This window comes from Lycorma delicatula, chromosome 1, assembly GCF_047948215.1.
Source record: "Lycorma delicatula isolate Av1 chromosome 1, ASM4794821v1, whole genome shotgun sequence".
In the NCBI taxonomy this organism is placed as follows: domain Eukaryota; kingdom Metazoa; phylum Arthropoda; class Insecta; order Hemiptera; family Fulgoridae; genus Lycorma; species Lycorma delicatula.
This window is the reverse complement of record NC_134455.1, coordinates 67,701,524-67,716,180: the sequence shown is the minus strand read 5'-3', so window position 1 is coordinate 67,716,180 and position 14,657 is coordinate 67,701,524. Positions and strand designations below refer to the sequence as shown.

General features: G+C 27.8%; 1 protein-coding gene across 3 annotated transcripts in view; it reads left to right on the top strand.

Moving 5' to 3' along the window:
• Positions 1–14,282, top strand: part of anne (polyamine-transporting ATPase anne boleyn) — a 229,047-nt gene extending 214,765 nt beyond the window's left edge. For all 3 annotated transcript variants that reach the window (XM_075356201.1, XM_075356192.1, XM_075356211.1), the window contains 3 exons: positions 277–639; positions 6,429–6,640; positions 12,476–14,282. In XM_075356201.1, the coding sequence (XP_075212316.1) occupies positions 277–639; positions 6,429–6,640; positions 12,476–12,741 (841 nt within the window). In that variant the 3' untranslated portion in view covers positions 12,742–14,282. The remainder of the gene's footprint in view (positions 1–276; positions 640–6,428; positions 6,641–12,475) is intronic.
• Positions 14,283–14,657: the final 375 nt, after the last annotated feature.

Genomic DNA, 14,657 nt, shown 5'->3' with positions numbered 1-14,657 from the left:
CAGAGCAGAACGTGAAAGGAAATCAACAATTTTTACGTCAGTTAGAATCGCGCACTTCTACCATTAATAAAAGTCATAGTAAATTTATTTCGCCCAGCCTTAAAAAAAATTTAATTTAGGTGCAATTTGTTGCTCAAATTATTTTCAATACACCATTTGTTTAATTTCTTCTTTAATAATATTTTAATATACATCCACAGGTCCATTAATTAATGTTAATACATTTTTTAATGTTAAAAATATTTATTTTCATAAGTTAATTTCTTTCATTTTTAGGTTTGTTCCATACAATTCTTCATCAACAGAATCTCCTGGTTGTTATGAAAACTATGCTGTGTTTACTGTGTCAAGTTTGCAATATATTATTCTCGCCGTTGTTTTTTCAAAAGGACCACCTTACCGAAAGAGACTTATATCAAATTGGAGTCTTTTGATATCTGTTTTTGTCAGCTGCGCATTCACTTCTTATCTGATAATTGGACCATTTGTTTGGTTAGCAGAAAAATTTGAACTTACTATACCAAAAGCTTATGACTTTAAAATTGTTGTATTTGCTCTTGGATTTGGTAATTTTGTTCTCGCAACTTTACTAGAATTTTTCATCTGTGATTATCTTTTGTTCCAGAAATTGAGGGAAAGGTATGTAGATTTATTATACTGAATGGTAAAATGTTGTGTTGAGTTATATAGTATTAAATTTATTACATGCCTTGTATTGTGCAAGATAAACTATTAAAAGCGTGTATATATATATATATATATATATATATATATATGACAATAATGAAATTATAAATTTTGATAATACAAAAAAATTATTTAACTACATAAAAAGAAAATAATTCGATTATAAAAGGACTTGTTAAAATGAACACACTTTAATCATGTATAAAATTAATAGCTTTAGTGAAGTTAAAAAAGTATATACAAGGTATGTTCAGAAAATAACCAAACTTTATTTTTTTAATTTTTATTATTAATTTTACAGATTATTGATCCTTGACCTCTTCAAAGTACTCCCATCCCCTATTCACACTTTTCGTAGTGGTGTTTCTACTTCACAAAGCAGTCTGATAGATTCATTTAAAATGGACTTTAAGGTCTATGATGAATTTCCTTTAATGCCATAAATATTCTCAAAATGCCATCATTTCAACACTGATTTAATTTCAGTAGAAATAATCTCAAGGAGCCAGGTCTGGCAAGTAGCGAGGCTGAGGAAGGACAGTCATCTGATTTTTGGCACAAAGCTAAGTGCCGGTGCATTTTTGGAGTGAAGGAACCATGAGTTGTCTCGCCACAAATCTGATCTCTTTTTGCGGATTTTTTCATGTAACCATTGTAAAACGCCTTTATAGTATGCACGGTTCACTGGTTCACCTTGAGGCAAGAATTCAAAATGTACATTTCCATTAAAATAAAAAAAAACAGAGAGCATCACTTTGAGATTGGATTGAGACTGATGTCCTTTCTTGGGATGTGGAAATCCACAATCCTTTGCCAATCCATTGTGATGATTGAACTTTTGTCTCAGTATTAGCCATAAACCAGGCTTTTATCTCCCATTATGATCCTTTGCATGAATGTTTCATCGTCAATAGCTTATTTAAGAATTTGCAGACAAACATCCACTCAATGTTCTTTCTGCTGTTTGGTCATCAAACGAGGAACAAACTTTGCATCAACTTGATACATGTCCAGTTTTCAGTCAAAATGTCAGGGCCTGAAAAAGTTGAGATGCTAACCTCTTCTGCAAGTTCTCTGACAGTCAATCGGCGTTGTATTCAGTTGAAATCAAAGGCCTTATATACCTTAATAGACTGGCAACCACTTTTAAATCGTGAAAACCATTTGTAACATTGCATACAACTCAGAGCATCATCTCCATAAGCTTGTTTCAAAAGTTGAAACATTTTTGTGAAAGTTTACCCTAGTTTCAAGCAAAATTTCACGTATTGTTGCTCCCAAAATTCACACATTACAAAAATCGCTACTTACACTTAAACACATTGTACTCAGATAACAATAACACGAAAACTAATTAAGTTATCAACTATCCAAGAACATATGGTTATGCAGAACACAATGCTGCCAACCTCATGTCACTAAATATTTCTGTTGGTGCATAATTAAAAATGTTGTTATTTTCTGAACAGACTTCATAAGTACAAATAATTTCATCAACTAGGGTGATTCTTTGGTTAGTTTAGGATGGATAATGTTGTAAACCTTAGACCTTATAACCTGATGTTTTCATAACATTTGGAATATCTAGGAGAATAGCATCGTGGAGATTGAAAAATGTGAAGTAAAGTGTAAATGCCAATAGCCAAAACTGTGTTTAATAAATTGGTTCCCATAGATCATCAAAATTAAATGTTTGTTGCAGTTTCACTGTAAGTTGTTGACATTTTACTTCCTTGTACAAAGTAAAAGAAATATTGTGATGGTTAAAAATGTTGGTTTTCAATCAATTTTGACCATCCCTGAATCCATTTTGAATAGTTTCGGCATGACACTTGAACATATGTATCTCGCATAACTCAAAAACAATTTGCTCTAGGCTAATTGAGAGCTCAACGATATATCATAGGTGGTGGTACTTATTTTCATTGGTTCCAGAGTTATAGCTAAATGAAATATTTGGATCTTATTATGGGAAGGTACATCGGAGACTTCATCTCCTTTCTATTTTTTTTTTTTAATTTAAATATATTGATTTATTAATAATTATTAACCTCTGATTATGAAAAAATTATGAAAAACATTAGAAGTTATTAATGAAATAAAATTTTACATACTTTTCATTTTAAAAAATGTGCATATGTAATTTAATAGGCACACAAGGAAGTCATGTGGTGTCCACATCAATTTTTTTAATTATAGCTAATAACTATAGTAGTCAATAACTCTTTTTTTTCTTTTTATTTTTATTAAAAAAATCACTATTTATTTAATATTAATAATTATGTAAAAAATATATTAAATTATATAATCATAACTTTCAAGATTGTCAATATTGTCTATCTGCTTTTAGCTTACAGAAGTACCAAAAAAATATCTTTATGACCTCTAAAAATTTTAGAATGATATTGCACTTAGGAGTTGAAATTGTTAATAAAATTTTAATAAAATAAAATAAAATTAGGTAAATAATATATTTATAAATTTACATTGCAATAAATTGTTTAAACATTTGTACATCAAAAAGTATCATATATAAAATAGTGTCTTAAGCGTACTATAAAAAAATAATAAAAATTTATTCATGATTGAAGAAACATATATGTTTTGGGCATAAGTGGGAACACATAAATTTGTAGTATTTGTTGAGGATTTTTGTAATCCATACATCAAGAATTACAAAAATAAGGATAAAAACAAAACATTTCATGAAAAGAAAAACAAATGTTTATAATTAAAATTAAACACGGTAAATACAATAGAAATAAAAAATAAAAGAGATGATTAAAAGATGATAAAAGAGATGTACAGTGATATTGATTACAAGATACAGTTTCAAAAAATTCATGTTTTTACTGTTGTAGTTATCACATTATGAATTTTGTACCACTATTTTTTCCATTAAATAAACAAATCAAAAAGGTCTTCTCTTATAAAAAAAATTAATTTCTGCTGTCATGTTCACTTAGCTATATTTTTCAAACCAATTTGGTATCTTGCAGATAAAACCCATACTTATATGGTATTTTAACCATAATTTACTGTTATTTTTAAGCAAATGTCGAACTTAAACATAGTTTGATGTACAAAAGAAAATATTAACATTTCACTTTTATCCAAAATAAGAAAAGTTTTATCGCCAAATCAAATTTTTTACCAATTTTAAGAATTATAATGAAGAAATTATATATACAAAATTAAAAAGGATTACAATCTATTCTATCTGGATTATATTCTGAGATGTTTTCAAATTTCTGTCTTTACAACTGTTTAGATATGACCAACTGAAATATCCAAAACTGAGTTTTAAACTTTTTTTCAATATTAAAAAGTTTTTAAATGCTGTTTAATATTGTTTATATGCTGACTGTACAATATTTACTCAATTATAGTTACGTATTATATATACAATACCTTTATAAGTTATAAACATATTCAACTAAGTTGTTATAAAAAATTTTAATCGGGTTAAATGTGAAAGTCAAGTTTTATTGTTAAAGAATAATAAATAAAAAGTTAATGTTTAATTTTATACCATAAATATGCTTAAATTAGTGGATTTTATCTGAAACTTACATCTATAATGTTTGGAAAATGTAGCCAACTTTGAAGGATGACTAAAATTCAATTTTGCATGTTGGTGGCAGCAGCCACCCCAACCATTTGATTTTTCCTTGAATATGGTGGTTTGTTAACATTGTACTGTGTATTCAAATTTCTGAAATTTATTTAAAGTTATTATAATAAAAGTATTAAAAAAAAAGTTCTTTTTTAATTATCCGCAACCATTTGGTATATTATTGAACTATATCAGCAACCAATTTAATTGTTAAGTGGTGTCTGCTTTTTTTTTATGGAATGGCCCTTTTTTTACTTTTCCTTAGTTTTTTATATTTGTTCATTTATATAATTTATTTCAAAAACTGTTTTATTTAATTAAACTTCATTTATAATATTTTACATTTAAGTTAGACAAGAAATTAATTCTGAACCATTTAACTTTTGTTAGTATATGCTAATAGTTTTATCTCTTACATTTCTTAACAAGATACATGTCCCACTATGAACATTTTGTAACATAGAAAACTTAATACCAACCTATGAAAACATTAAAAATCAAATATTAATACTGTATTTAAAAATACAGAAAAGTAACAGAAGTAACAGAACAGAAAAGTGGTTTAAATAAGTTCAGAATGTAAATAGTTTTCATTTTATGACCTAATATAAAAATACATTATGTCCCGGAATTAAAAAAGTATCATGAGACCAGTCTTGGCCCTGGAAAACTGTGAAGGTCATTAAAGTATTCAAGAGTAAGAAATATGAAAAATGGAAGCAAAGAAACTACAATGACATAACTGTTGTATTTTGTTCCTAATCTTTTTAAAAATAAATGATCAAATAATTGGAAGTGCATTCATTATTAAAGAATTTAAAAATGATGTAAACCTCAAAAGCAACAAAAGTTATTGAAAGATAAATATTGTTGCTTTTTCCTATTTGTCCCAAACTTTCTTACAACTATAACATATCTAACGGATCTGAGTTGCAAGCAACATAAGTCAGAGTAGTTTTCCCTGAGAGTAATGGTGTTCATCATACAGCCAGCTCCTATGGTGAATATATTACACATAAATAATGAAATCATTTTTTACAGTAGAATATCTCCATTTTGAATGGTTTGTGTACTGATGTGATAGCTTATTCAATTCAGTGAAAAAAAGCAATGAGAGATCACTTTACTTCTCACTTTCAGGAATAGCATATAGCATTTTCATGTCACATATAACCGTTAGGTTATGATGGCATCTAACAGAAAATAATTCAAACCAGATAATTTGTTTTACACTGACAAGTATAACATATTCCTCTTATTGCCATAAAAAATGTTATAAGTTTTGAGTTTGGTTTTTAGTTAACCACTTACTGCAATATGTTTATACAGGAATGACAGGAAAACAAAATTCTTGTCAAGGTATTTTTTTTCAATTGTTTTTTATGACACAAGCATCTATTTCATCCTAACTTCAACAGCTGTAATCATGGTAAAATTTGATTGGAAAGCAATCTTGCTGTTATTGAGAGCTTTAGGACAATTCATATAATAATAAAAATAAAACTGCCTCGCAAGGTAAATACAGAATGTTGAGATTGTCTGACAAGCTTTCATAAAAATTCTGTATCCATTAGGCATTTCAAAGTGCAGGTTTCAGTTAATTTTACATTTAAATTTACATTTCACTTATACAAAAGATGTTCATTCATCTTCATTGTGAACATGACTATCTGGTTTTGTGTGGGGAAAACTTCAGTACTGAAGCCCTTATTTCTTGAGCAGGATGAATGGTCATTGTCCACAGTGATGATTCAGTGCATTCATCCAACTGCTGCATGGTTTCCTGCTCCAGACCTCACAAACACAGTATTGGTGCGGGTGTGATGTGAATGAAACAAGACAGTGTGAATGCACATACTGCTAGAATTCAGTAGCCTTTGTAAAGAAAATGCTTTGACATTGTGATTACTTTCTTAAAAGTAAAATTTTCAGTTATAAAATCTAAACCTGAGTGTATTAAAATAAGGCAATATTCAAGAAAAACTTTCTTTTTTATACCATCATATTAATGGAATTACAGTACTTTGATAAAACATTTTTTATTGGTATTTTAAGTGGTTTAAGAGTTTCAAAATTATTATTATTATTGAATATACTATTACTTGTATTTATTTTTAAATTCCAGGAGAAGAAAACTTGGAATTGTGGGAACAAAGAAATACTTACAGGTTGAAAAAGAACTGAATGATTCATATAATTGGCCACCACTAAGTCTAATGCCTCCAACTGCACCATTGCCTGAATTGCCTACTAGATTACATCCACCACGTTCTCCTTTAACAATAACATTGGTTTCTTCCCAACAAAATGGATCTGCATTCAGTTTTCCTACTAAAGGTATTAGTTTTTTTATATTAAATTTTTTCAGTGAAAAATTACGATTTGTTTCTTTCCTAGAATGTAGAAAGCTGTTTTTTAATGGTTAGACTTTGTACTGAAGTGATATATTGATTTTTTGGCAGTGAACTTCGTCTACAGAATTAGTAATCTTTACGAAAGAGTGAATACATTTATATATTCTCTATTTTAGCCATCTTCGACATTTTTGTTTTGTGTAAATTATTATGCTATTTAATTATTTATCCTAGTATTTATAATTAACTTATATATTTATCCATACTTTTATTTTTTTTTCTCTGTTTTTGTTTTGTTTATTGTTATAAGTTTCTACTGAAAAGTTCCCAAAATTTTTATTTTATGCATGAAGGAGCACTCATGCAATGAAATGTCATAGTAGCAGCGTAATAAATCCTTCTTGACTTAGTACATGTAACGGCTTGAATCTAAGCAACCATATTTGTAGTTGGCAGACAGTTTTCCACTGTCATATTTGTTTGTGATTACAACTTTAAAGTGACCGATCTGAGAGAACAGTAATGTTGAATTGCTAAAACAGCCACAGAAAAGTACTACAAGCTTTAGGTCAGACAGAAACATATGACTGGCTTAGATGTTTTAGAAATGACAAAACATCTGTTTATGATGATGATGAACATTTGAGATGATCATTAGTCATTGCTGTTCTGAATCTAATTGTGGAAGATCATAGGGAGATCATCAATGACATCTGCAAAATCATGGGATTATTGTATGATATATGTCAGCAGATTTTGTCTCAAGAATCTAGTATTAGAAGGATTGCTGCAAAGCTCTTGCCACAACTGCTGAATGATAAACAGAAACAACATAAATGTCATCAGTGAACTGAAAGAACCACTTCAAAGTGATCTAGGTTTGCTTTCTAAACTTATGATAGTTGATAAAAGTTGATTTTTGGATATGACCCTAAAACTGAGCAGCAATGATCCCAATAGAATGACCATTTTCTTCTCAGCCAAAGAAAGTCAATAAAGTAAAGAGTAACAAAAAAGTCTTCATTTGTTTCTCTGGAATATCCAGAAGGAGTTCATATCTTCTGGTCAGACAATTAATGGAGAATTCTATCATGCTGTCCTTAGACAGCTAAGGTAAGATATGTGGAGGTAACATTTAGAGAAGTGGCACAGCCACATAACCTGGACCTTCATCACAACAGTATGAAGCTACATATCACTTTCACAGTGGAATAGTTTTTAACAAAAACAATATACAAGGGCTACTCAGAAATTAACTTCCAGTCCGTGGTATTGTGTGAAGGAGTGGAGAAGCAATTCTATCTCTGCACAGTTGAATAATCTAGTTCAGTGTGGTTCTAGTAGTGTTGTTGGAAATATCACTCACTTGTTTGTTCCTGTAAAACTGTCATTTGAAATAGCTGCTGTCACAGAAAATCCTGCCGACTGTAAAGTCCATGCCATCATCTGTTTCTTTCACATAAAAAATGTGATGCTGTAATTCATCCTGATCTTAGTGCAGTGTTTGGTGCAGCTATCTTGAGTGAGTGATAGTGCAATAAGATAGTGCCATTTGTTTTGGGAAGGTTGAACAAACATTCATATTGGTAAAAGAAGTAGACTGTCCTTAATTGTCACAGATGAAGTTGGCAAGTATTTGTGTGAAAATTTGAGAAACTCATTGATTTACAATAACAGAATTATTCAAACTTTTTTCTCACATATCATAAACAGTGCTGGATAAAATTGTAATTGATATGTTAGGCTTCCACAAATTTTGTGCTCACTGGGTGCCTAAGTTTCTTTCTGATGAACACTCAAAAAAAAAGGATGGGGTCAGCACTAACCTTCCTTCACCATTACCATAACAAGAAGGATGAGAATTCCTTGACCACATTGTAACAGGTGATGAGGCTTGGTTTAAATTTGTTAACATGGAAAGCTAAATCCATGCAATGAGGACATACCCATCAATTACTTTTCAAAAAAGCTGATGGCATCAATTTTTTGGGACTGTAAAGGTTTGATCTTGGTTGATTTTATGGAAAGAGGAGCGACAATTAACTCTGAAACTTATATTGAAAAAATTGAGAAGGGCCGTACAAAATAAAACGACACTGCATGCTGACTTCAGGCATCATTTTTCTTCATGACAATGCTTGTCTGCATACTACAGTATGCACTCAACACTAAATTGAGAGTTTCAAATGGGAGTTGTTTAACCATCCTCCATACAGCCCTCATTTGGCTCCCGGTGATTATCAGATGTTCCTGATAAAAAATTAAGAAGATGGAGCTAAATGAAGAAATGGTTAGCGATGCAGCATTTTGAAAATGATGAGGAGTTGAAAAACTGTATTACTTACTACCTGGCTTAATTCACAGATGACAGAATTTTATGACAAGGGTATTCAGAAACTTGTTTGCAGGTATGACAAGTGTCTTAATTTGGACGACAGTTATGCAGAAAAATAGGTGTACGATGTATATAATAAATCTTTTTTTATCACTGTGTTTTTTTTTAATAACTAATCAGAAGTTACTTTCCAAATAGCCTCTACAGTAGTTATTCCTCATCCATTGTATTCACCTAGCTTTACTCTGTGCAACATATTTCTCTTTCCCAAATTTAAAATAAAGTTGAAGGAATAAAAATTTGATATGATATTGTAAATTCGAGCAGAATCTCAGCTTGAGGCATTCCATTCTTGGCAGAAGTGCTGCAATTGGTGTCTAAACTACCAAAGGGATTACTTTGAAGTTGATGATGGAAAATAAGACCAGGTTTAATATGATTATATTTAGTGTTAAATCTCAGGAACATTTGGGTAGCATCTTGTATATCAGTATTGAAATGACCTTGTAGCAGAAAAAATTATGCCCTTAATATCATATTTGTAATTTGAAATTTTATTTCTTTGGTAATTAAGTTACTGTTATTAAAAATTTTTATTCGATGACTTTGCAAAACTTCATTAATGTATGGCGGTATATAAATAATTGTCTTCCAAAATTAATTGAAAAATGTTCTGTTAATCATTTTATTAAATAATAGTATAGTTTTTTATAGTATCATATACATATTTTTTTATTAAAATATATATAAATACACTTTTTTTACATGTGTGAAGTTTAACGATACACACGTGTTGTACCATTTAGTTTAAGTGTTAAAACTTAAATTGAAAATACAAGCTAGGTTATCTCCTTATATAATAAAATATTAGAAATTAATTTCAAAATAAATACAGCTACTTAATTTCTTTTTGCTTATTTTGTTATTGTTCTTTTTCTAGTTACTCCTTGATTTGAGTGTACTACGTATTGGCATAGTAATACACAGAAATTTGAAAAAAGGACACCACCCAAATTTTTATAATGCATATTTAAAATATTATATCATAATGAAAGACTCAAATTATGAAAATTTCAGATCTCACCTATCCTTAATTCTACAATAGATACAGAAAGTGATTTCCTCAAACTGCATGCATGTAGATTCTCAACTGACAGCATTTACAGCCCTTTTTTCATAATATTTGTTCACTAATATTTAAAATCTCACATAAATTTTTTAAGTTTTCAGGGATTATTTTGTAAAATTATACTTTTTTAATATCCATAAAAAGAAAAAGAGTTGATGCAAGATTAAGAGAGCTTGCTGACCACAAGAGTTTTAAGATGAAGCAACAGCAAAAAACGTTCTTTCAACGTGATTATTTCATTAGTAGTACGATCGGCATCTTGTGGAAAACCAGCACTCTATTTATTTTACCAATATATTAACTGATTAACTTACAATGAACTTCAACATCTGCAGTTTTATAAAAAAAATAAAGGATAAATAACATGGTGGAAGGAGCATTGCATGCATACCAAATACCAATTTTATGTATGCATGATAATTTTTTTATAAAAATGTTCACTTTATGACAATATTGAGTTTATATGTAGCTATTCAGGTAAAACAGCCTTGTCATTAAAATAAACACAGTTCTATTTTCAATAAAAGATAGCAGTAACTGACAGTATTGTTTTCATGGTCTGGTTCTTACAAATTCATGAGCATGAATGTGATAAGTATACACAGTTATAATTCTTTGGTCATACTGAAAGCAATAGCTGTTATTTCAGTCTCTAGATGATATCTTACTGAGAGACTATTTTAATGTGCGTCCTTTTTAAAAAGTCTCATAATTGTTTCCTGAGATATTGTTGAAGGGGTAGAAAATGTTATGCAAGTTGATTTTTAACTCCTTATTCACTAATTTGTCTACAAGAATATGTTTACATAGATTCCCAGTTTCTAACATTGTGGGGCTGAAAACATATATTTAAAGAGACAAGATTTATTTTGGTTTTATTTCGTAATTTTGGTTTTCTTTATTTTCAGAATAAAACTTTGTTGTTATTGTATGTATTTAAATGAATTGTGAAAATACCCATATTTATGTGTTCATGTATTGATGATACAGTTTACAGCTAGTAGATAAATAGACTATTTAGATTTAATATTATTATTAAATTAAACTAGTTTATACTAATTAGTATATACTAAATAGTAATTATACTAATTTTATCATAACAAAGAAAGTGATGTATAGTTTTGTAATTTACAAAATTATTTCAAGATGCATTATTAATGTTTAAATCTGTTATGATTATTCGTTGTTTAATTTATTAAACAATGAATAATCGGAAGAATTGTATTATTTCTGTAAATGTGATATGTATTACACATAAATTAAATTGGGCCAGTAAGAGTTTTATAACAAATTTTTCTATTTTTTGCTTATTGTATGGAACATTAAACATTGTTTAATATTTATTATTGTATATTTGTTGTCTGTTATATATATTTAACATGTATTTTTTTTTAAAGAAAATTCTGAATTAAATAACATTTTGATAATAGAAGGTGTTTTACCTTTTTTTTTTGATATCAGTATAATTTTGTTAAAAACCGTTTTATTTATATTACAAAATTTTTTTTTTGAGCGAAAGAAAAAATATCTGTAAGACTCTTACCATACGGTTTACAATTTCATTGTAAATTTTTTGTATAATATTTGCCTTTTTATGTGAACATAAAAAAGTAAATATTATTTTAAAGAGAAGATTTTTGTTTACAACTGTAAATTTTTTTCCAAGTCAGTGTTTTTAGATAAGCATGCCCATTGTAGTTCATACTGTAAAACATTTTATTTCTTATGTCTCTTACTTTGGTTTAGTTTTAATGAAATTTATTGAAGAGGTTTGGGTCAAAACTGTGTGACTACAAAAAAAGGAGGGATATAGAGTAGGAGTACTTTTATATACATACATTGACATTGAACTGATCCTAACCTTGAATATTTTGGAATGGATTTTGACACATATTTATTAATTGTAATACTTTTTATTCTTCTTATTTACAGTTCTTATACTAAAATTGATTACAGATAGTTTTAAACTCAATGGCATACTCTTTGACTCTTTTTTCATAATGAAGTCGAATTTCTACCTTCTGATGTTTTTTAGTTACATTTAAAATCGTAGTCATGTTATTGACATGAGTCCAATCTTAATTCCTGTTTTTTCATCCATCTTACATAATAAATACTTTGAGATTGAAGTGCTTGCTTGGTAAGTTTACATTCAAAATGTTTGGTATTTTACAAACACTAAAAGAGGAATAGATTTAAAATCAGAAAATGAGAAAATATAATGTTATAGCTGAAATCACTAAGACATTGTTATAGTATTTGGTGTTTCATTCATTAATATTGATAAAAAATATTTATATAACACGATCATGTTTATTGGTCAATAATAATAATATTTGTTTAAAATGTTTTAGCCCTTATAAGTGCCTCAGATCCACGCCTTGAAACTACTCATAGTACAACAGATGTTATTGATGGTAAAAATGAAGTATCAACTCTTCCACGAAGAGTACCGCTTGCTGAAAAGAAAAATTTTCACAATTATTCTATGAATAGAAAATGTCATCCGTCTCAAGTGTCTGTCGATCAATCTGAAGATAGTCTAGCAACTTATTTGACTCCACCAGAAAGCCTACACTCATCAGAACAAGAGGTTAAAATAGATAGCCAGCCATCTTGATGTTATAATAAAATCCATTTTTATTCTTCCAAAATATATATCCGGTTATTAGTAATGGTTATTAATTGTGTACGGTAATTTTAATTTAAACATGAAAGGTGAAGCCAAAGAACACTTTCTGATAAATAAAAGATTTTTCACGATCATATTATTTTATTTGTAAGTTGCATTTAAGTATTCTTCCATATTATCAATGGATTTTAACATACGTATTTCAGTTTAGTTGTAATTCGCAATATAGCTGGTCTAGAAGATGTACATGCATGCTTGCATGCATATATATATATATATACATACATACACACATATATTTTACTTATGTTAACAAGTTTTGTTATCTGATTAATTACCAAGAAAATGTAAATGAATTGATATTTCACCTTTTCATTAGTTTTTAGTCATATATTAATAGTTCCTAAGATGCTGCAAGTAGGATATTGGTGTTATTAAATTTAAATGTTTATACATACATTAGAAAATAATCATTATTTTCTTTACTATTGTTATTAATTCCATATTTCATAAGTAATTTTATTAAAAGGGTCTGTATTATTTAAGTTTATTCAATATCAAATCATAATATAATTCTATTTGGAATATGAGAGCATTAATATAAGATATCTTAACTGTAATATAATTTTATTATAGCATATAAGGTGAATGTATTGTAATATTAAATTATTGTTGTCCTGCAACACATTAGTATGTTATTAATGAATTTTAAGTATTTTTAATACAGCTGAAAAAATTTTGTTTAATATTTTATCTCCTTTTTTAATATGTATAGTATTATGTTCTATAATTTGTAAATATTGTTAATTCATTTTTTTTTTAGCATGAGGTTGTGCAGTTAGGTAACAGAACCAAATGTTTGTGTGGTACTTCCTAATGTAAATCATTACTTTAATATTGATTAAGTGATCTTACACTAAAGTGTACTGTATTTTAATATTTTGGTAAAAAAAATTATAGTTGAAGTTATATGGATTTTGTGTTGTGTTGAATTTTAAATTATGTAACTATTTTATTGAATACTGATTTAAACATGTGACAGATTGTTTTTATTACCTTTTTTATGTAACAAGAAGTATACTTATGACTAAAATAAAAATGAACTATTTTACTGACCATAAAAATTAGCCTGAAAGTCATAAATCAACTCTTATCTTTTTTTCCTTTTGTTTAATGTCTGTATTTGTATTTAACTTTATGCTGTGTTTTTTTGGAGTAATTTTTTTTTTTTTAATGTTTGCAATTAATGATTTAATAAAAATTAGATTTTTATAGATATAAAAAATACGTTTTTAATGTAATGTATTTAAAACTAAATTTTAATAATTAATTTTTTTATTGATATTTTTCAAATGTATCCCACCATATTTCTATTTACTTATGAAATTTTGATTTTTATACATGATAATAAATAATTTTTATTACCTGAAACTTTAAATTTTATGAAACTTTTATTATAGAATACAAATTTTTTTATTAAATTGTATAGTTAACACAAACCTTCCATCTATTGATTTTTACAAAGTTTGGTAAATTATACCATTATCCATGAAATAACTCCCTTGTACATCAAAATTAATTCATAGAATTTCAAAAAAATTTTTTTGAAATTTACTTTTTATAAATAAATAACTGATTTTGTAATAAGAATTAATAAAACATGTTAAATATAATTTTTTCATGTATATATTCTCGAGTTTAGATGTTAGAAAGTATTTAAATTGACAAAATTTTGAAGTTTCAACTCAGAAAAATAATCTTCAATACAATAAAGAATTTTAACTGTTTAAAGATTAAAAACTTATTCAACATATAATCAGGCTACTCATTAAACAATTTTGAATAATGGTAATAGGTTAAACATTTATCATAAGACTTTTGAATAAGGTTTAAAATGGCAAGTT